Here is a 21130-nt window from a genome sequence, read left to right on the forward strand (position 1 = left end):
CGATCCGTCCAAAGTTTGAGCTGTGCGTTGATAGATCAGTCAGTCAGTCCTTTTACTTTCATAATATTTAAGATTGTGGTACGCACCTGCTATTTACATTATATTATGGACTCAAATAGATCACTAGATGTGTTATCTCATAAGATGAAGCAAAATAAATCTATCGATCACATTGTAGGCGACATCACTAGCCACTTTATCATTTCGAGTTTCCGTGTGCAAATGTGACTCAGCGAGAACGTGTAAACCTTGCCTTCTAAAAATTTTAACTAAAACATATTTCATTTAAATCTATTTGCGTTGGAACTAGCCGGCAGCTGTCTGTGAATTGAATTTTAACTGAAATTTATGACTTACTATTTGATAATTTAATTACTATTTTTTACAATAATTACTTAAGTAGGTACCTTAAATTTGTAAACTGATTTATTCTATTTTTATTTTATTATTGTATACTGATTTATATTATTTTTATTTTATTTTTGTGATTTTACTTTTGTAATGACATTCAAAAAGTGTACTCCGTATGGTACTACTTTGAATAAAATATTCGATTTGGTTTGATTTGATTTGAATTTATACCAGTTAAAAAACATTGTTATGTGGGATACATAGGTACCTACATATCATATATTTAAAATTTAAATGAAATATTTCTTTAAATCATATCGATTCTCAATCCATCGCCGCGTCGGTTCACCACTGAGCGCGGGTCTCCGTTCAGAACGCTAAAGGTTTAGGACATAGTCTACCACGCTGACCAAGCACGGATTAGTAGACTTTACACACCTTTGAGAACATTATAAAGCTCCACGGAATCTTTTAACTTTCGGATTTTAAATATCACTTCTTTTAACGTGAGGAAACCTGGATGCCTGAGAGTTTTCCATAATGTTCTCAAAGGTATGGGACCGTGGTGGACTATGGCCTAATCCCTTCTGATTTTAAGAGGAGATTCGTGCTCAGTATTGAGCTTGGCGATTGGTTGATGATGATATAGTTTTTTTGAAAATCCGGTTAATTTAATAGGTCATAGAAACTTCAATTTTATAAAAGCGAAGTCGCGGAAAACCACAAGTGCGTTAAAAAAGCGAAATTAAGTCGGCACAATGAAAAATGATTGTGGCAATAACGAGCGAGACAATGAAAATAAATTATGCCTTACTCCGGAGGTAATAAAGTTTATTGTAGCTACTTAATTAATTTTCAAGTTTAATTGTAACAAAGTGAAGGTTACTCTGGTTTATGTTTGATCTAGAATCTACCTGTTTCACCGGTTATTTTAAATTAGGGTAAAAACGGAACCCTTATGGGATCACTTTGTTGTCTGTCTGTCTGTCTGTTAAGAAACCTACAGGGTACTTCCCGTTGACCTAGAATCATGAAATTTGGCAGGTAGGTAGGTCTTATAGCTGACATTCGGGGAAAAATCTGAAAACCGTGAATTCGTGGTTACATCACACAAAAAAATTAAATTGTGGTCATAAACTAATAATTAGTATTTCCAATTTTCGAAGTAAGATAACTATATCAAGTGGGGTATCATAACATTCTAAAACAAGTTTTAATTTATTTTTATGCATCATATAGTTTTTGAATTATCGTGCAAAATGTCGAAAAAATACGACTGTGTTACGGAACCCTCGTTGAGCGAGCCTGACTCGCACTTGGCCGGTTTTTTAAATAAAATTGTTTAGAGAGATATTTTAAACCAAATTACAATTATTTGTTTAATTTAGAGCATAAACCGTAAAAATATCTTACTCTCTACGCCTTAGCCCTATTAATACTAGTTTAGATCAGTAAAGGTTTATGTAATCAAAATAGTTAATAAATTACACTTTTTGATAGTCAGTTGTTGGATTTGTAAGATATAGTGGTGATAATTATTAAGCGGACTTAAAACTTAAGCTACTATTATATTATAGTATCACTATAAAATTATCTTATAATGTCAGTATTATGCCCATAGTTACGGATCTATCATTCAAACAGACGGATTGACAAAGAATCGATTTATAAGCGGTCAGCGCACCGCGCTCGAAACTCAAGGGTTTAAAATTAACTGCACCATCTAATTAATTACAGTAAACTAGCAGTTAGCGACTTCATTTACTTATTGGAATAATTCATCTTCATCATCATCATCATCATGAACCTGTGGACGTCCACTGTTGGACACAGGCCTTCCCTAAAGAGCGCCACCACACCCGGTTCTCAGCCTTCTGTGGCGCAAGACCGTGGCCTGTGGAAGTCCCTACAAGAGACCTATGACGTATGTCCAGCAATGGACATCGAAAGGTCTTTCCACGCACATGCAAACTGTGAAACCAACTCCCATCGCCGGTGTTCCCACTAGATTACAACATGGGGTTATTCAAGGGGCGGACCAACAAATTCCTAAAAGGCCGGCAACGCATCGACGGTTCCTCTGGTGCTGCAAATGTTCATGGGCGGCGGTAATCACTTAACATCCGGTGACCCGCCTGCTGGTTTGCTCGCTATCTCTATTTAAAAAAAAAAGTTCATAAAGGATATGATGATGATGTTTTTATGAATGAAGGCCACTGGCCAGGCAATAAATAAGTAAAGTATTTCTCAGAAGACAAACAGAATACGTTTGACAGATTTATAGAGCAAAAATAGCCTATTCACTGGCACCTCAGTTCTCACTCACGGATTCCCCAGCGCTGATGTCATTCTTCTCCGTAAAGGCACCTATTCCGACATAGATTACTTCTATTTTCGTAGACCTGACACTTCTTTACACGTTCATTTTTATCTGTTGTAAAAAAGTAAGATATCTGTCTCTTTTTAACTAAAACTGAAATCTAAGCAAAGTCCGCTCTATATATTTCAGCTTAAGCCATGTACTTAAATATTGTGTACATTTTTATTTGTGAGGCAATAAATAAGTGAAGTATTTCGCAGCAAACAAACAGAATACGTTTGACAGATTTATAGAGCAAAAATAGCCAATTCGCTGGCACCTCAGTTCTCACTCACGGATTCCCCAGCGCTGATGTCATTCTTCTCCGTAAACGCACCTATCCCGACATAGATTACTTCTATTTTTGTAGATGCGACACTTCTTTACACGTTCGTTTTTATCCGTTGTTAAAAAAAGTAAGATATCTGTCTCTTTTTAACTAAAACTGAAATCTAAGTAAAGTCAAAGTACGCTGCTCTATAGATTTGCCTAAGCCATGTATTTAAACATCACTACCCCTATTATAAATGCGAAAGTGTGTTTGTTTATTGGTTTGTTGGTTTGTCCTTCAATCACGTCGCAACGGAGCAACGTTTCGACGTGATTTTTTGCATGGGTATAGCTTAAGACCTGGAGAGTGAAATAGGCTACTTTTTATTCCGGAAAATCAAAGAGTTTTCAAGGGATTTTCAAAAACCTAAATCCACGCGTATGAAGTCGCGGACATCAGCTAATTTTGTATATTTTTATTTGTGAGGCAATAAATAAGTGAAGTGTTTCTTAGAAGACAAACAGAATACCTTTGACAGATTTATAGAGCAAAAATAGCCAATTCGCTGGCACCTCAGTTCTCACTCACGGATTCCCCAGCGCTGATGTCATTCTTCTACGTAAACGCACCTATCCCGACATAGATTACTTCTATTTTCGTAGACGTGACACTTGTGAACACATTCGTTTTTTATCTGTTTTTAAAAAAGATTATGCTTTGACATACGTTGTGTGTACAATGTTATTTTTGTAGATAATGGCAGTTATCTTTAACAATGCTTGGTTTTTAAGTCACGATAAAGGTCTGGCGTGGAAGTCACACGTTGCTCACTGATTAAATAATTTTAATTTAGCGATAGTAATGTACATCGGCCTTTAGAATGACATTTCGGCTTTGTAGAGCGTTGTCTCTGACACTCATATCTATATGGCGTTTTGACGGTCTCAACGACAGAGACAGTGCTCTACAAATTTGCTATCTCCTTCTAAAAGTCGTCTTCTTACTTTCGGCCGCGTACTGCACATAGTTTGGTCTATTTTTGTGGATGTGATACGCCTCGTATTTTTTACTTGTTACTTTATATATCTGTTAGAGAGAGCGGTTAAGTGATCATTTACTGAATAGTTTTATAACGAATAACTATAGATATGAGATCTAATTGTGTACTAAGTTCTAGAACGAATTTAAGTATCCTATGTTCTTACTCCATTAAAACTTTTGTCCGTGCTCTTATAAAATGTCTTGCAAGATTTAATATCAACATAATCCTAAATATAAAAATATATGATAAAGAATATATTTTATAGACGCTTGTGAAACGTAAAGGTGAAAAAAATATTTTTATCTAGTTAGGTATGTACCTACCTAGTGCAATTTTTAATACTCTATGACAAAAGTATCTATTTTCATTCACGCAGCGAAATGTCAAGAACGAATTAATTGTATATCTTATATTAAAATGATCTAATAAATAAAACATAGAGACCTCTAGTAATACAAGACATAATATAATAAGTATAGACCATTCACAATAAGTTGTCCCCTGACGTTATGTTGGCACTATTGAAAATCACACAATAATAACCCCTAAGTTCTTTGGAATAAACGTAGATAGAGTAATAAAGGTAGATACAGGAACGTCTGCTTTCTCATTCACACTAAAAAGAGAGCACAGATAAAGTTACTAATGTGATAAACAGAGACGCAGCTAACCTATTTTTTTCAAGAATACATACAACTTACATACAAGGCATGCAACTTTAGTTGCGAAACAAACTTTGAGAATTCGTGGCGTAATTGTATTTCTCATGAGTTATTTACTTGTTTTCACAAAAAAAACGTTTAATACAAATATTGTTGATCGGTTAATTTAATACAAATATTGACTACTAAACAATGGTAATAATTGTCGTGTTATTCATCGTTACGTCGTGCTATCGCTATCTCATACGCGGTTACACAGTACTTAAATCTACCTATTATTCTATCTACGGGAATAAAGCAAACAAAACGATGGTACCAACATAACGGCAAGGGACAATTGTAGTGAACAGTTTGTACAGCTGGATTTACAATTGTCGACCTATATCTGAAGCAACCATTTTGGCGCTGATAGCAGCAGTGAGCGTTATGTGAGCGCACTCGGAACTAAATGTGACATCTGTCACCATAGTATCAATACGAAGACCATTAATGAACTAAAAGAGGCACTTTCTTCGGATCGACACAAAAAAATAACTGGCTATTTATATAGCAACATTTTCCAGCATACCTGTATATTATGTACATTTCAATGATAAAACATGATGCAATGAATTGACAAACAAAACCATATTTAAATAGTATACGTATTTCAGTTTGGAAGCTACCACGCTATATACAAACAAGTGCAAAGACTGCGTGTCCAAAGAAGTAGTTTTCTATTTATGAGGACACTGACCGACAAACATACATTCTAATAATTAATCATAACCCTTCCCGTCCCGTTTTGGATCTACAGTAAAACGAAGCACGCTAAAGCCCGGTATCCACCCAAGTGGAGAGGAGAGGAGATAAAAGACGTGAAAAAATTATCACGTCATTTTTAAAAAATTGGATTTGTTTACTGCACTTATCTCCTCTCCGCTCCGCTTAGGTGGATACCGGGCCTTAGTCGTTTTTGCGATATCCATTATAATGAATAGAATAAACCCGAGCACAATTTGTGCGACACATCTCTCGGTCGGTAAGCTGTGATAGCCTAGTGGTTAGGACGTCCGCCTTCTAATCGGAGGTCGGGGATTCGCACCTCTAACTTTTCTGAGTTATGTGCGTTTTAATTAATTAAATATCACTTGCTTTAACGGTGAAGGAAAATATCGTGAGGAAACCTGCATGCCTGAGAGTTCTCCATAATGTTCTAAAAGGTGTGTGAAGTCTACCAATCCGCACATGGCCAGCGTGGTAGACTATGGCCGACTATAATATATTTTATATCCGTATTTTCACGGATTCGGATCGGATGAGTGCGTGATCGCTGTTCCGTTGCTCCGATTGATTGAGATGATGATGATGATGATTTCTATCGCTTTTTATTTTATTCAATTTTTGTAATCAACAGTGTTTATGCAACGCTATGTCGACGAAATAGTCGTGAGAAAAGTTGCCGCAATAACTGTGCTTGCACTGCTGACGTGATAGATCATTCGTCAGAGAAAATTGCGTTTCACGAAGGAAATAAAGAAAGATATTAAAAAGAAAAACATTCCGTGTACGCACGAAAATTATGAAAAACTATGCCCACTTATTGTGAAAAAGTAGCTAGGTATAGTAGTATATGAAATCTTTTTTATTATGATTATATGGATTGCGTATTGTTACGAAACATTATTGTAAATTATAATGCAAACAGTTTATTTATTTTAATATATTTATTTACTAGTGTATATATTTTATTTTTTATTGATTTTATTGAATAAGTTTTACGATAGAATGCGATTTTACCTGATATTGTCTAATGTGACTGGTTTAGTCACATGAGTGTATTGTGGCCTAAAACAAAATAAGAAGAAAGCATTTCAATCAATTGTAATTTTAAGCCACGTTTATCCGAGTCGGCAACTGGATGGGTGACCGACTTCGGAGGTCAAAATTTGGCCTTTTCGTGTCTTTCGTGTGCCCGACTTCCGAAGGCAAGGAACAGGATTCAGGCGGCGCGGCGCAAGTTCATGGCGTGTGGAGGTCATTACAAGAGACCTATGTCCAGCGGTGGACGTATATCCAGTTGATGATGATGTGAACTTTGAACTCGAGACCTCAGTATCGCCAAGCTAACGGTCATCATCATCATGATCAACCCATCACCGGCTCACTACAGAGCACGGGTCTCCTCTCAGAGTGAGAAGGGTTTTGGCCATAGTCTACCACGCTGGCCATGTGCGGATTGGTAGACTTCACACACCTTTGAGAGCATTATGGAGAACTCTCAGGCATGCAGGTTTCCTCACGATGTTTTCCTTCACCGTCAAAGCAATATTTAATTAATTAAAACGCACATAATTCCGAAAAGTTCGAGGTGCGTACCCAGGATCGAACCCGCGACCTCCGATTAAAAGGCGGACGTCCTAACCACTAGGCTATCACAGCTTTTTTAAGCTAACGGTACTGAAGAACGAACAGCATGGTACCCAGTTCCCACAGTCCTCTTGAGCGACCGATTGAAAGGCGATGGTCGTGAGATGGCGTGACAGTTCCTCTTATTGGCACTAACTGTCGCACTCAGAGTCGTTTAATCGTTACTTAAGGCATTAATTAGTATGGATAAGGAATGCCTTAAGTAACGATTAAGAGACTCTGACTGCGGCTGTAACTCAAGGATAAATTATTGATCACTAGCTTATCCCCGCGACTTAGTCCGTTTTTAGGGTTCCGTACCTCAAAAGGAAAACGGAACCCTTATAAGATTATTTTGTTGTCTGTCTGTCTGTCAAGAAACCTACTGACAGGGTACTTCCCGTTGAGCTAGAATCATTAAAATTGGCAGGTAGGTAGGTCTTATAGCAGACATTCGGGGGAAAATCTGAAAACCACTCGGTTATGGTACTGCAGTTAAAATAGCCATAATATGAGGTAGTTATTTCGGAATTACAGACAGACACTTCAATTTCTTTTATTAGTATGTACATATGATACTAGCTTATGCCCGCGACTTCGTCCGCGTGGACTACACAAAATTTAAACCCCTATTTTACACCCTTAGGGTTGATCTTTAACTATGAGATTTTAACATACTATGAGCTTAATAAAATATGTCATACTGCTAATTGCAAAAATATTAACTACAAAACTTCTTTATAGACACTTCAAAACTGACAGACTTTCATACAAACTTCAAACCCCTATTTTACCCCTTTAGGGGTTGCATTTTGAAGAATCCTTTCTTAGCGGACGCCTACGTTATAATTATATCTGCATGCCGAATTTCAGCGCGATCCGTCCAGTAGTTTGAGCTGTGCGTTGATAGATTAGTCAGTCAGTCAGTCAGTCACCTTTTCCTTTTATATAGATTAATATGGAAGGAAGTTAACATCCTCTTAGTACTGATCTTGTGATTGTTACGAAGAAAACCAGTACATTAAAACTGACTGAAAATAATTAAAATTAAGATATCTTCATTACTCAACAGTAGGTATAAAACAATCACATATTCGAGTAATTATCTTATAATTGCAGTTTCGTTTACGAATTTCTTTCTTTACGCCTCTGACAGACGATCCAACTTGATTGGAGAAGATCAGAATTCTACATAATGTTCTCATAGATGATGAAGTCTGGCAATCCGCACTTGGCCAGTGGTGGACTATGGCCTAAAGTCTACACCCTTCTCATTCTGAGACGAGACCCGTACTCTAGTAGTATCTAGTAGTAGTAGTAGGCCGCCTGTAGGGTTGATGATGACAATGTTTGAATGATTTTTTAACATGCATGGCCCATGCATTTAACAAAGATACCTATTAAACCGACTTCCTAAAAGGATGGAAGGAAAGGTGATTCTCAATTCGGCCCGTTCTTTACATACAGTTCTTGCAATTCACGAGGGCGAGTGGCTCATTGCCTGAGACATTGGAGCGACTGATTAGTCCGACAGGAACGCACATTTACGCAATGCCCATGTATACGAAGTAGCCACAAGTAAATTCACTCGCCTTCGTGAATTGCAAGAACTGTACCTCAAGTTGGTGTCACGTCAAAAGAGCTCTAGTCGACAGTGGTGATTACAGAGGATATCATTCGACATGCCATGTAAACAATAGGGGTAATTATAAAAAAAAAAAATCATAGAGCCTATTCATTTTTAAAGGAGCCGGTTCAACCTTATATATTTTGTTGCAAACCAACCAGTGTTGATATTTTGAATTCACCCGCCACGACTTAACCCTATTGTTAGGTATTGCTAATGACGGTCTCAATTGGAAACACGCCAGTTAATATTGAATGCACTATACCTACTTTCTTTTCCTACATCACGTGATCAGAGTTATGACTGACGAACCAATCGTATTGGCCATTGCAGTAAATCCCCAACATCATGCCAACAAATAAATCAACTAATCATCCACTGCGGTTCATGATTCTTTTACGTAATACCAACTGTTAAGGTTCGTACGCACCTGAGCGGCGCGGCGCGGCGCTTCAGCGAGCTGCACGTCGCGGCACAGAGCGTCAAAATATCATTTCTATCATTTTGTATGGCGCATATCGCACTAGAGCGGCGCTGCACAGCGCTTCACCGCGCGTTGCCGCGCGGCACGGCTGGAGAGAATATTTTGAAGCGCAGCGAAGCGACGCGCAGTGCAGTGACGCTAGTGCGACATACCCAGCGGCGCGGCACGGCGCTTCGCGCTCGTACGCGAACGGGTATAAAAGTGACGCGCAAGTGACGCGAGGTGCCGCGTACTGAAGTTGTAGTGCGGTAGGCACCGTCGAGCGGCCTGAGGTGACGCGTTCTGCAGTCGGACTGAAGCGCCGCGCCGCGCCGCTCAGGTGCGTACGAACCTTAAGAGTCATGTGTGGCTTGTATAGTACGGTATAATAACATTGTAAATTGAAAAATTAAAAAGAGCAACCGCCGAGTTTCTTGCTGGTTCTTCTCGGTAGGAACGGCATTCCGAACCAGTTGTAAATTAAAACTACCTGACTATTCATAAGCACTTTTAAAAAGTTTACATGAATAAAAAAACATTCTATTCTATTCTATTCTGTGGTGTTGGTTGCGTTGTTTAGTGCCAACCAAGTTGGTTCGTCTGTTGCCAGCATCAGGCGCCGACCGGTTTCAGCCACTTAGCCTCATTCCCGAATAATATCATGTGCGTTAACTTTTACATTATTTAACGTTTTATGAATAAGGTAGGCAAGTAAATACTCAAATGTATTCGGACACTTTCATTTCACACCACATAAGAATGGTTTTCAATTAATTGTTACTAGCTTATGTTCGCGACTGCGTCCGCGTGGACTACTCAAATTTCAAACCCCTATTTCATCCCCTTAGGGGTTGAATTTTCAAAACCCTTTCTTAGCGGATGCCTACGTCATAATAGCTATCTGCATGCCCAGTCAGGTCCGTCCAATAGTTTAAGCTGTGCGTCGATAGATCAATCAATCAGTCATTTAGAACTAATAAAGATGTGTTTTCTTCCGTAAATAAGTAATTAAAACGCATACCCACGTAATGGTTATTTGCAAATATAATGAAGTTATTATAACATCAGGTTAGGTCGTTTTCCAACCGGACGAGTTCACCTTGGTGTTACTGAGAACTGAGAAACACGCGGTAATTCGCAGTGACATCATAAAAGCTTAGCACTTGAATCTTGATATCAATCTATGATTCCGTCATAAATATTGTAGAATGCGAGGACAAACTGCATGATATTGTGTGTTTCCATACGCGATTCTCCATTGAATCGTATTACGCCGATTATTCTACTATTCGCTGTTTTAGATCTAAAACTTAGCCAATTCTCGATTTATTTCTTTTATTAGGGTTCCGTACCTCAAAAGGAAAAACGGAACCCTTATAGGATCACTTTGTTGTCTGTCTGTCTGTCTGTCTGTCAAGAAACCTACAAGGTACTTCCCGTTGACCTAGAATCATGAAATTTGGCAGGTAGGTAGATCTTATAGCTGACATTTGGGGAAAAATCTGAAAACCGTGGATTTAGGGTTAGATCACACAAAAAAAATTAAATTGTGGTCATGAACTAATAATTAGTATTTTCAACTTTCGAAGTGAGTGACTATATCGAGTGGGGTATCATATAAAAGGTCTTCACCTGTACATTCTAAAACAGATTTTTATTTATTTTTATGCATCATAGTTTTTGAATTATCGTGCAAAATGTCGAAACAATACGACTGTAGTACGGAACCCTCATTGCGCGAGCCTGACTCGCACTTGGCCGGTTTTTTATTGACTAGACTCTAGAGGATGGCCACGACTTCGTCCGCTGGATTTAAGTTTTAAAAAATCCCGTGGGAACTTCGGACCTCCAAAATCGGTTACCCATCCAGTTACCGATTTGGGTCAACTTTGCTTAGCAATTTTCCCCAAAAATAAAAAATAAATCAAATAGGTAAACTGAAAAAGATAGATATGTACTATGCTTTCTCGCAAGTAAAATACCTTCCCTAACCACAAGATTTTACCTTTTAAGGATTTAGGGGTTGCTTATCTCATAAACTACGGAACCCTTCTGTTACATTAATCGTTAGCTAAGCTGTGGGGTAGATCTCAGACGCAGATATAAAATGACCTTTATGTTCAATGCAGTAGAGTCTAGAATGACATTTGACATTTTTATGTGTCTGGGGTGACAGATAGTTTATTGTTGAATTTTGAATCTTAACTCAATGGCAATAGGGTCGAAAATGGGGTAATAGTTGTCTTTCTAAAGACTCTTAAGTGTAGTACACATTAATTTTATTGCCCACTATTTGTTATTGTCAATGTTGTGTTTGAAGTACTTTTGTTTATTTAGCATTAATTATAAATTAAGATACTATCTGGTAAAGTAATGCTTTATTACTGAGGTTCTTGTGCAATACGTGACTGCAGTTAGGGTTCCGTCTGTCAAAGGAGAAACCATTATCCGGCCTTGTCGCACTGTACTGTAGGAAGTTTTTTTACGTCATAAAAGGTCTATCTGACTGATCTATCAACGCACATCTTAAACTACTGGACGGATCGGGCTGTTTGGCATGCAGATAGCTATTATGACGTATGCATCAGCTAAGAAAGGATTTTTGAAAATTCAACCCCTAAGGGGGGGGTGAAATACGGGATTGAAATTTGTGTAGTCCACGAGGACAAAGTCGCGAGCATAAGCTAGTTATATGAAAAGACTTGTGAAACATGTGAAAAATCACATGTTTAATAAAATGTGTAGAAAATCTTCAACGAAGTCAGTAACATCTGATAATAGCGCAATAAAAAAGACGTAGTCAAAGAATAGAATAGAAGTAAACATACCTGCCACGGGCGACAGCTTTCGCATCACGCACCATCGCGACTTCCACTGAAACAAGCAGAAATAACATTAGAGAAACCAAATAATACATGGTGTAACCAGAACGCTGGCAAAAACGAAAACAGGTGATAAGTATTGATGATTACTGATATGATACCACAAAAATAAACGCGAAAAAATGTATATAAAAATCCCATAATTTTGTAAAAGTTTACGCTAGAGGTCAACGAACGTTGCGTAAGTAAGCCACTCGGAGTCAATGCCTCGCGTACGACGCGGCCGACTTTTGGACGCTGTATATTGCGGGTTTGAAAAATACTAAATTACTAAAACAACAAAATGAGGCAAATGATTAACGTGTGCTAATTCGTTGTATAATGCATTAACTGACATGACATGATGTCATTGGCAAGAATACCGTTCTCAAAGGACAAATCGTGCAGTGTAGCGGCCGCATTACAAATTACTTTATATGTGCATTGCAATGCGCATTGTGATCGTGATCATGGAGTGGACAAATATATTGTGTCCTGAATCCCACGCAGATCTGGACAAAGATATACCTATTTATTTTGATGGGTTCTCAACGAGTCACAACCAATCGTGTAACAATGTGACTCGTTGGGAATCTATCGATTTTTTTCCCATCGAGTCACACTCACAGTAAAGTGAAACCCTCCTGGGAATTCGAATTGACAAAAAAGTTGCAACTAGTAACAGTGTGACTCGATGGGGAAAAATCGATGTGTTCCCACTTCCCAACGAGTCACAGTGTGACACGATTGCGTGATGATGATAGACAAATGCTATAAGTAGGTATTTTGCTTGGTAAAGAGCATCCTGCATCCTGGAGCCGTACTTAGGCTACTTTTTATCCAGGAAAACAAAGAATTCCCACGGGATTTTTATAAACCTAAATTCGAAGTCTAATAATAATATAGAGCGTCCTGTGTACCTTAATCGGCAGGTATTTTTTTTAGGGTTCCGTACCTTAAAAGGAAAAAAGGAACCCTTTTAGATCACTTTGTCATTAGCTTGTATAATTTACATTATATTAGTAGATACAATGTTTGTTTATTTAAAGACTGTAATGTATTTGCTAACATCAATAGGCTACTTGACAATTTTTTTAAGTTGGTCTTAAATGGTTAATATTTGTCCTATTATATCAAAAAAATTAACACTATATTTTTTTGCGCCCTAAAAACCGTAAAACTTTAATTTAAAAAAATATTTTTCTTAGACAGGTGAAAACACTGTCGGCCATGTTTGGCCGATAGATTATCTGTGCTCTGACGTCATGCATTTGTAAACAACAGTATAACCACAGGGTTATACTGTTGTTGTTGTTTACAAATGCATGACGTCAGAGCACAGATAATCTATCGGCCAAACATGGCCGACAGTGTTTTCACCTGTCTAAGAAAAATATTTTTTTAAATTAAAGTTTTACGGTTTTTAGGGCGCAAAAAAATATAGTGTTAATTTTTTTGATATAATAGGACAAATATTAACCATTTAAGACCAACTTAAAAAAATTGTCAAGTAGCCTATTAAGAGAATGCGGTAATTATCACAACTCTTAAGTATGAATAGGTTAAACTATAAATAATTCATCATAATATCTTATTTTTCCGCGTTATCTACTGGTAGGTACTGTTTCCCACATGGCAACTGCTTGAAGTATGCTCCACTGAGTCAGTTGCATGAAGGTTGCGACTTGCGTTGCTGTTCTCTTTGATGTGTTCCGGCGTAGCTTTGTAACTAAGACAACTAGACATTGGGACTCTTGTACACAATCTCTAAACTAAACTAAATTAACAGGTCTAAATCTAGTGCTATCCTTTTCCGCAAGCAACATTATGAAAAAGATAGCAATAGCTTTAGACGTGACATTTTAGTTTAGTTTAGAGATTGTGGACAACGGAATTAGCAACATTGTGGCTATACTTTATTCACAGAAAGAAGTTAATATAGGGCTTTCGCTGTTACGTAATCTAAATATATAAAAGGAAAAGGTGACTGACTGACTGACTGATCTATCAACGCACAGCTGAAACTACTGGACGGATCGGGCTGAAATTTGGCATGCAGATAGCTGTTATAACGTAGACATCCGCTAAGGGATTTTTGAAAATTCAACCCCTAAGGGAGTAAAATAGGGGGTTGTAAATTATGTAGTCCACGCGGACGAAGTCGCGAGCATAAGCTAGTTCCATATAAATGACAGAAAGAATAATCAGTCAAGTGCGAGTCGGACTCGCCCAAGGAAGGATTCCGTACCATCATACCAGAAATATTGTAATTTTTATTATTTGTTGTCAACTCTCTACCTATTACGTGGTTCATGAGATACAGCCCGCTACAGACAGGGGGACAGACGGACGGACAGCGGAGGCTCAGTAATAGGGTAAATACTAAATAGTTGGCACACTTCGGGTACGGGACCCTAAAAAGTAAAATGACGCAATAACAAACCATGAGCGACGATTGAGCGAGTCACCGTACCGCAGCGCGATACTTGCGCGACTGTATCGCCGCCATCTTGTCAGTCGCCCCACAGTCGCTAGTGTGCACGCACGTCGGTTTAAGCGGGAAAAATGTACAAAAAAATCACATTTTAAGCAGTGTAACCTTAGTGTAACTAACAACAAGTGTATCTACATTGGAAAATTTGCTAAAGGAGGAAAATTAGAGCATTTAATTCGATAGCGAGACGCAATTTGACGTTTAAGCACAGAATATATAATAGTACCTACTACCTAGTAAGTAAGAACGTCGCATCGGGCGCTTACTATAAGTAGTTTGATTCTGGCGCGATTGCATGCGAGTTGTGAAACATTATGTTTTTCGACTAGCATTCATTTAATACTTAAGTCCCGCAAATTGCTAATGCGCGTGGCCGCCATTTTAGTGACGTCAGCACTAAACTAAAGTTTCGAACTGATGGTAGGTATATTTTTATTTCAGCTGACGTCAAAATGACGTCATTTCGATGTTAATGGGACATGGTTCCAGCGCAATAGCAATTTGCGGGACTTATAATTTTTCATGCAAAAGTCTCAATCGCGTGTCAGCCAATTAGAGCCAGAGGTGATTTCGATTCACAAGTAGATTACCTACGGATCGCACGATTGCCGTAGACCGAGTGAACCGATGACTTTGGAGCGTTGCGAGAAGCGTACGAAATTAGCACTTTTTAGGGTTCCGTACGTTCTACGAACCTCGAAAGGAAAAAGAAACCCTTATTAGATCATTTCGTTGTCTGTCAATTCGGGGATATCAGAAACTATAAGGTACTTTCCGTTGACCTAGAATCATGGGCAGGTAGTGTTAGTTCTTACGGGTCAGTCTGTATTATTATATTATGTTTTTGTTTAAGGGTGGTAATAATATGGCTTCTCCTCCTCCCAAATTCACGTCAAGGGACGTAGATAAACTAATCAATGCTATGAAGGCTCGACCGCCGTTGTACAGTAGGACCGAACGGTACGCGCCACAGCACAGGCACAAGAAGACCACACAGTGGCGAGAGGTGTGCCGCGAGCTCAATTCGGACTTCGACAGTTTGTCGGGGACAGACAAACTTGAATACGGTATGTTTTTACTCTTCTACATACTAGTTGCCCCTTTGGTTGCGATCTCAGGGATTAGATAAATTAGCTGTGAAGGCTCGACCGCCGTTGTACAGTAGGACCGAAAGGTACGCGCCACAACACCGGCACAAGAAGACCACACTGTGGCGAGAGGTGTGCCGCGAGTTCAATCCGGACTTTGACGGTTTGTCGGGAACGGACAAACTTGAATACGGTATGTTTTTACTCTTCTACATACCTACTAGTTGCCCCATTGGTTGCGATCTCTGGGATTAGATAAACTATTCAGTGCTGTGAAGACTCGACCGCCGTGGTACGAATTACGAGCCATTGATGTTATAACATTAATTTGTTCTGCATGATAAGACCGAACGGTACGAGTGACAGAGACAACGCTCTACAAAGCCGAATGTCATTCTAAAGGCCGATGAACATTATTTTCTGCCGCGTAGGTACTGTACCCAGATGGGTATGAAAAATATTACCGTCTTTGCTGTCGCGCAGGCGAGTGATAAAACTTCAAAATCCATCTGGACTTTCAATTCAAACTTTAAGTTACAAGACAACTTGTAGACAAGTAAAATGCAACTTCGAAATGTTTGAAAATTTTAGAACGCGAAGTTTACAAGCGCTGGCGAAGCCTGAGGACCTGTTTCAGTCGGGAACTGACTTTACAGAGGAGGGAGAAGCTCAGAGGAAAGGTCAAAAGGAGGAAGAGATACGAACACTTTGAAGAACTCAGTTTTTTGATGCCAGGTTAGATCTCCCTATCCCTACTATCGACATTAGTTACTAGCTTATTCTCGCGACTTCGTCCGCATGGACTACACAAATTTCAAACCCCTATTTCATCCCCTTAGGGGTTAAATTTTCAAAAATTCTTTTGTTAGCGGATGCCTACGTCATAATAGCTATTATGCATGCCGAATTTCAGCCCGATCCATCCAGTAGTTTGAGCTGTGCGTTGATAGATCTGTCAGTCAGTCAGTCAGTCAGTCACCTTTTTCTTTTAAGTATATATAATTTTATTGTATATTGCCTCATTTTAAAGTTTTAGTGATTTGAGTATTTTTCAAATCCGCAATGTATAGCGTGCAAAACTCGGGTTAATGCTCCACCTACGATGCGGCATTGACTCCAGGTGGCCTACTTACGCAACGTTCGTTGACCTCTAGCGTCAATCAGATGTTTTATTTATCGTAAACTTTGACAAATCCATATGACTTTTTTGTATTTTTTTTCGCGTTTTTTTGTGGTATCATATCAGTAATTATCAGTACTTGTGTTCGTTTTTGCCAGCGTTTGGTTACAGCCTGTATAGTACAAATATTAATCACAATCGTTTTATTTCTAGAATATGAACATTATTTCCAAGATGACACAATGAACATACTTCATTTCGGAAGTGACGAGGAAACGGCAGAGGTCGCCGAGTTCGAGGAACCTAGAAGCGAGGATGAAACATTCCACGAGATAAAATCCGAGACGGAACTCGAGAATTATTCCGAAACGGATATATTTATGGATTCAGATCCTGTCCACATTGAACCTAAAAGGGAGCGAGATACGTTAGATTTTACAAGGGAGAAAAGAGAGCGAGATACGTTAGAAGATACGAGAAGGGAGAAAAAAGAAGAGAGTGACAGTGACAAACTATTTATTCTGTCTCTCGTACCCAGCTTTAGGAGGATAACTCCTAAAAAGAAATTGGCTGCGAAAATAGAGTTGATGAAAGTGTTGCAAAGTTTTCAAGACGATACGTATTGAAAGACATTTTGAAAGTACAGTTGAAACCACTAATTATTTAAATAGCTTATGCCTGCGACTTCGTTCGCGTGGAGTACACAAATTTCAAACCCATATTTTACCCATTTAGAGCGTCGATTTTCAAAAATCGTTTCTTAGCGGGTCCGCCCAGTACTTTGAGCTGTGCGTTGATAGATCAGTCAGTTAGTCGCCTTTTTCGTTATATTTAGCATCCTGCGCGAACTGCGCAAGTATTTGGACCGCCAAGAGAGTGTCGTTGAGCGAGTGTTTTTTTAATAGTTGCTCTTTTCGCTTCAGCAAACGGAGATAGACGGACGGTGAAAGAGAAACGGATATATACGTCGATTCAGATCCTGTTCGAATTGAACCTACTTAAAAGGTAACGACATACGTTAGAAGATACGAGAAGGGAGAAAAAAGAAGAGAGTGACAGTGACAAACTATTTATTCTGTCTCTCGTACCCAGCTTTAGGAGGATAACTCCTAAAAAGAAGTTGGCTGCGAAAATAGAGTTGATGAAAGTGTTGCAAAGTTTTCAAGACGATTAGTAGGCCCTTAATAAAAGATATTTTGAAAGTGTAGATGAAACTACTTATTATTTAAATAGCTTATGCGCGCGACTTCGTTCGCGTGAAGTAAGTACACAAATTTTACACCCATATTTTACCCAAAATTTTTAATAGACCGATACCGAATCGTTATAATTTGCGCACTTACATACAGAAACTGACCAAACTATCGGTCGATTAAAAGTTTGTCGTCTGCGGGGACTCTACAAGTAAGAGCCTCAATTTTCAAAAATCGTTTTTTAGCGGATCCGCCACTAAAAAACAATTTTTCGGTTGAACATTTAGGCGGTGAAAAGCTAGCAGACCGACACATTTCGTTTTCGAATATTAGTAGCTATGGATTAGTATGGATGACACAATCCATTCGAGTTCGTGTAAGTATTGATAAATACTCCGATAAGAGTAAAAAGTCAGTGTTATAAGTCGTACTTGGAATCTTTTTGTTTTATTGTTTGAGATAAAACTCAAGAGCACGTCAAATACCTACCAAGATTATGATTATCTTTGTTATTCCTAGAATTATGATAGGCGATAAACTAACTAATGGCTACTTCTTATAGCGACAGAGCCAGCGAGTGCCAGACATTCGTTATTTTATAAAAGCTGAAAGTTTCTCTGCGTATTGTCCCCAACCAGGGAGGAATGATCAGCGACTATGAAGACTGGATCATGGTGCCTTTGGGAGATAACAGGTAATGAAGGAGTAAAAAATCTTTCTTCAAAGTATATTTTTTTATATTTTCTTCGGAATAGTATTAGAAAACACGTCATGCATTGCCAGACACTACTATCATGGCAACCCCCTGCCAGACACTATAAATCGTTAAAACTTTAAGGGTGTCTGGCAGGGGGTTGCAGCGCCATTAGGTGTCTGGTAATTCATGACGTGATTTCTATTACTATTCCGAAGAAAATATAAAAAAAATATACTTTGACGTAAGATTTTTTACTCCTTTATTACCTGTTATCTCATGATCCATGATCCAAACTTCATAGTCGCTGATCGTTCCTCCCGGTGTTGGGGAGAATACACAGAGAAACTTTCAGCTTTTATAAAATAACGAAGTTCTGACACTCGCTGGCTCTTAGTCCATTAAGTAATAAACATTTTATTGTTTGAGAAATTACAACTATGTAGCCAAAGATAAACTGTTGAGCCGACAAGAGCTCTTAAATTGATGATAGTAGATTTATTACCAAACGGATTGACCTATGACTTATTGCTGATTAGCTGATGCCCGCGACTTCGTCCGCGTGGAATTAGGTTTCTTAAAAATCCCGTGGGAACTCTTTGATTTTCCGGGATAAAAAGTAGCATATGTCACTCTCCAGGTCTTTACCTATACCCATCCAAAAAATCACGTCAATCCGTTGCTCCGTTGCGACGTGATTGAAGGACAAACCAACAAACAAACACTTTCGCATTTATAATAAGGGTACTGATTTAAAATGACATGTAAATTGTACATGTCTATTTATATGATTTGAATAGAGATCATTTTGATTTGATGGATGTAAAATTAGGACAGCTTTGCCAGACCTCCTACTAGGTTGACGGACTTCATCAAACGCAGGGAGCCGCTGGATGGCTGCGGCGCAAGACCGTGGCGTGTGGATGCCGATATCAGTTGATGACGAAGAAATCTTGCCTGGTGAAATACTTAGCCATTTAAATAGTTTGCAGTCTCCGAGCGTAACAAAATATTTATTTAAATTGCAAGATTCAGGCCAAGCAAATAAAATACCATTTCGCGAATAGCTGGCATTATTTGATCGTAATGCCGGCACCACACGCTCGCCGAATTACGGTAAGTGAGCCGTCAACAGTACGTGTAGACGGGGAGTTTAACTTGGCTATTGGCTTTATCTAAAAACGAACTTTAAACGAAAAGGTGACTGACTGACCGACTGACTGATCTATCAACGCACAGCTCAAACTACTCGACGGATCGGACTGAAATTTGGAATGCAGATAGCTATTATGACGTAGACATCCGCTAAGAAAGGGTTTTTGAAAATTCAACCCCCAAGGGGGTAAAATAGGGGTTCGAAATTTGTATAGTCCACGCGGACGAAGTCCCGGGCATAAGCTAGTTAAAATATATATCATCATCATGAGCAACCCTCGCCGATTCACTACAGAGAACGAGTCTCCTCTCAGATTGAGAAGGGTTTGGCCATAGTCTACCACGCTAGTCAAGTGCGGATTGGCAGACTTCACACACCTATGAGAACATATTATGGAGATTTCTCAGACATGCAGCTTTCCTCATAATGGATGTTTTCCTTCACCGTTAAAGTAAGCTATATTTAACACATTTTACGCACATAACTCCGAAAAGCTGGAGGTGCGTGCCCCGGATCGAACCCTTGACCTCCGATTAGCCGAAGTCGTCCTAATCACCACGAAAAAATATTGCTCGCTCGAACCTCTAGGCTAGCTACTGTCCATGGCAGCCACCATCTGTGACATTACTACGAATAGACGCTTGCACGACGCTTGCCAAGCGTACCAACAGTGTAGCTCGGTCAGCGTGTGTAGCCGCCTTAAGAAGTATTTATATAAATTGCGCATCTTTGTGCAAACTGTAGCCCTATTGTAGCCATATCCATCCTTTCTAATTCCAAGCGCAATCCGTTACAAAAGAAGCTTGGCATTTCGCGCGTTCCTATACGATTCAATATTGCTTTTATACCGTACGATTTATTCCAATATGGCTAATTCTTACATTCAATATCTCTAAATTATAATGACAGGTCTATTTGTATCCATTTTATAATACTTCCCGCGGATTATGCAACAGAATATAATATTCTGTTGTACACAATCTTTAAACTAAACTAAAATGCCAAGTCTAAATGGATTGCTATTCCTTTCATAATGTTACCTGCGGCAAAATAGATTACACCTGTCAATTTAACTGAGAGATTGTGTACAACCACGCTTATAATTTTTAGAAAAATGTGCATAGCTTATGTGTGTTAATGTGGCTAATTCCATTGTACACAATCCCTAAACTAAACTAAAATGGCACGTCTAAATCTATTGCTATCCCTTTCATAATGTTGCTTGCGGAAAAGGATAGCATTAGATTTAGACCTGTTAATTTAGTTTAGTTTAGAGATTGTGTACTAGAGAATCGGCCCCAATAATTATCTAAAACTCGAAAATTTGCATGTAGGTTTTCTTCACAACATAAACTCGCAAT

General features: G+C 38.7%; 3 protein-coding genes across 3 annotated transcripts in view; 1 reads left to right on the forward strand and 2 right to left on the reverse strand.

Moving 5' to 3' along the window:
- Window positions 1-21130, reverse strand: part of LOC117991406 (uncharacterized) — a 311428-nt gene that overhangs the window by 107337 nt on the left and 182961 nt on the right. The window lies entirely within an intron of this gene.
- The window catches only part of LOC117991391 (serine-rich adhesin for platelets-like), a 165557-nt gene that overhangs the window by 101112 nt on the left and 43315 nt on the right, over window positions 1-21130 (reverse strand). Inside the window, exon 3 of the mRNA XM_034978979.2 lies at window positions 11992-12037. Coding sequence (XP_034834870.1) covers window positions 11992-12037 — 46 coding nt within the window. The remainder of the gene's footprint in view (window positions 1-11991; window positions 12038-21130) is intronic.
- Window positions 14556-18633, forward strand: LOC138403669 (transcription factor Adf-1-like). The gene is made up of 5 exons (XM_069505085.1): window positions 14556-14754; window positions 15372-15585; window positions 16198-16341; window positions 16940-17366; window positions 17650-18633. Exons 2-4 carry the CDS (start codon window positions 15384-15386, stop codon window positions 17350-17352), a joined length of 759 nt encoding a protein of 252 aa, XP_069361186.1. The 5' UTR covers window positions 14556-14754; window positions 15372-15383; the 3' UTR covers window positions 17353-17366; window positions 17650-18633.

Source organism: Maniola hyperantus, chromosome 19 (genome assembly GCF_902806685.2).
Source record: "Maniola hyperantus chromosome 19, iAphHyp1.2, whole genome shotgun sequence".
In the NCBI taxonomy this organism is placed as follows: domain Eukaryota; kingdom Metazoa; phylum Arthropoda; class Insecta; order Lepidoptera; family Nymphalidae; genus Maniola; species Maniola hyperantus.

Excerpts from the sequence above, each read along its gene's own strand:
- LOC138403669 (XM_069505085.1), top strand. The coding sequence starts at position 15,384 with ATGGCTTCTCCTCCTCCCAAATTCACGTCAAGGGACGTAGATAAACTA. Across the intron at positions 15,586-16,197 it reads GACAGACAAACTTGAATACG|AACGCGAAGTTTACAAGCGC; the intron begins GTATGTTTTTAC and ends TGAAAATTTTAG. Across the intron at positions 16,342-16,939 it reads ACTCAGTTTTTTGATGCCAG|AATATGAACATTATTTCCAA; the intron begins GTTAGATCTCCC and ends TTTTATTTCTAG.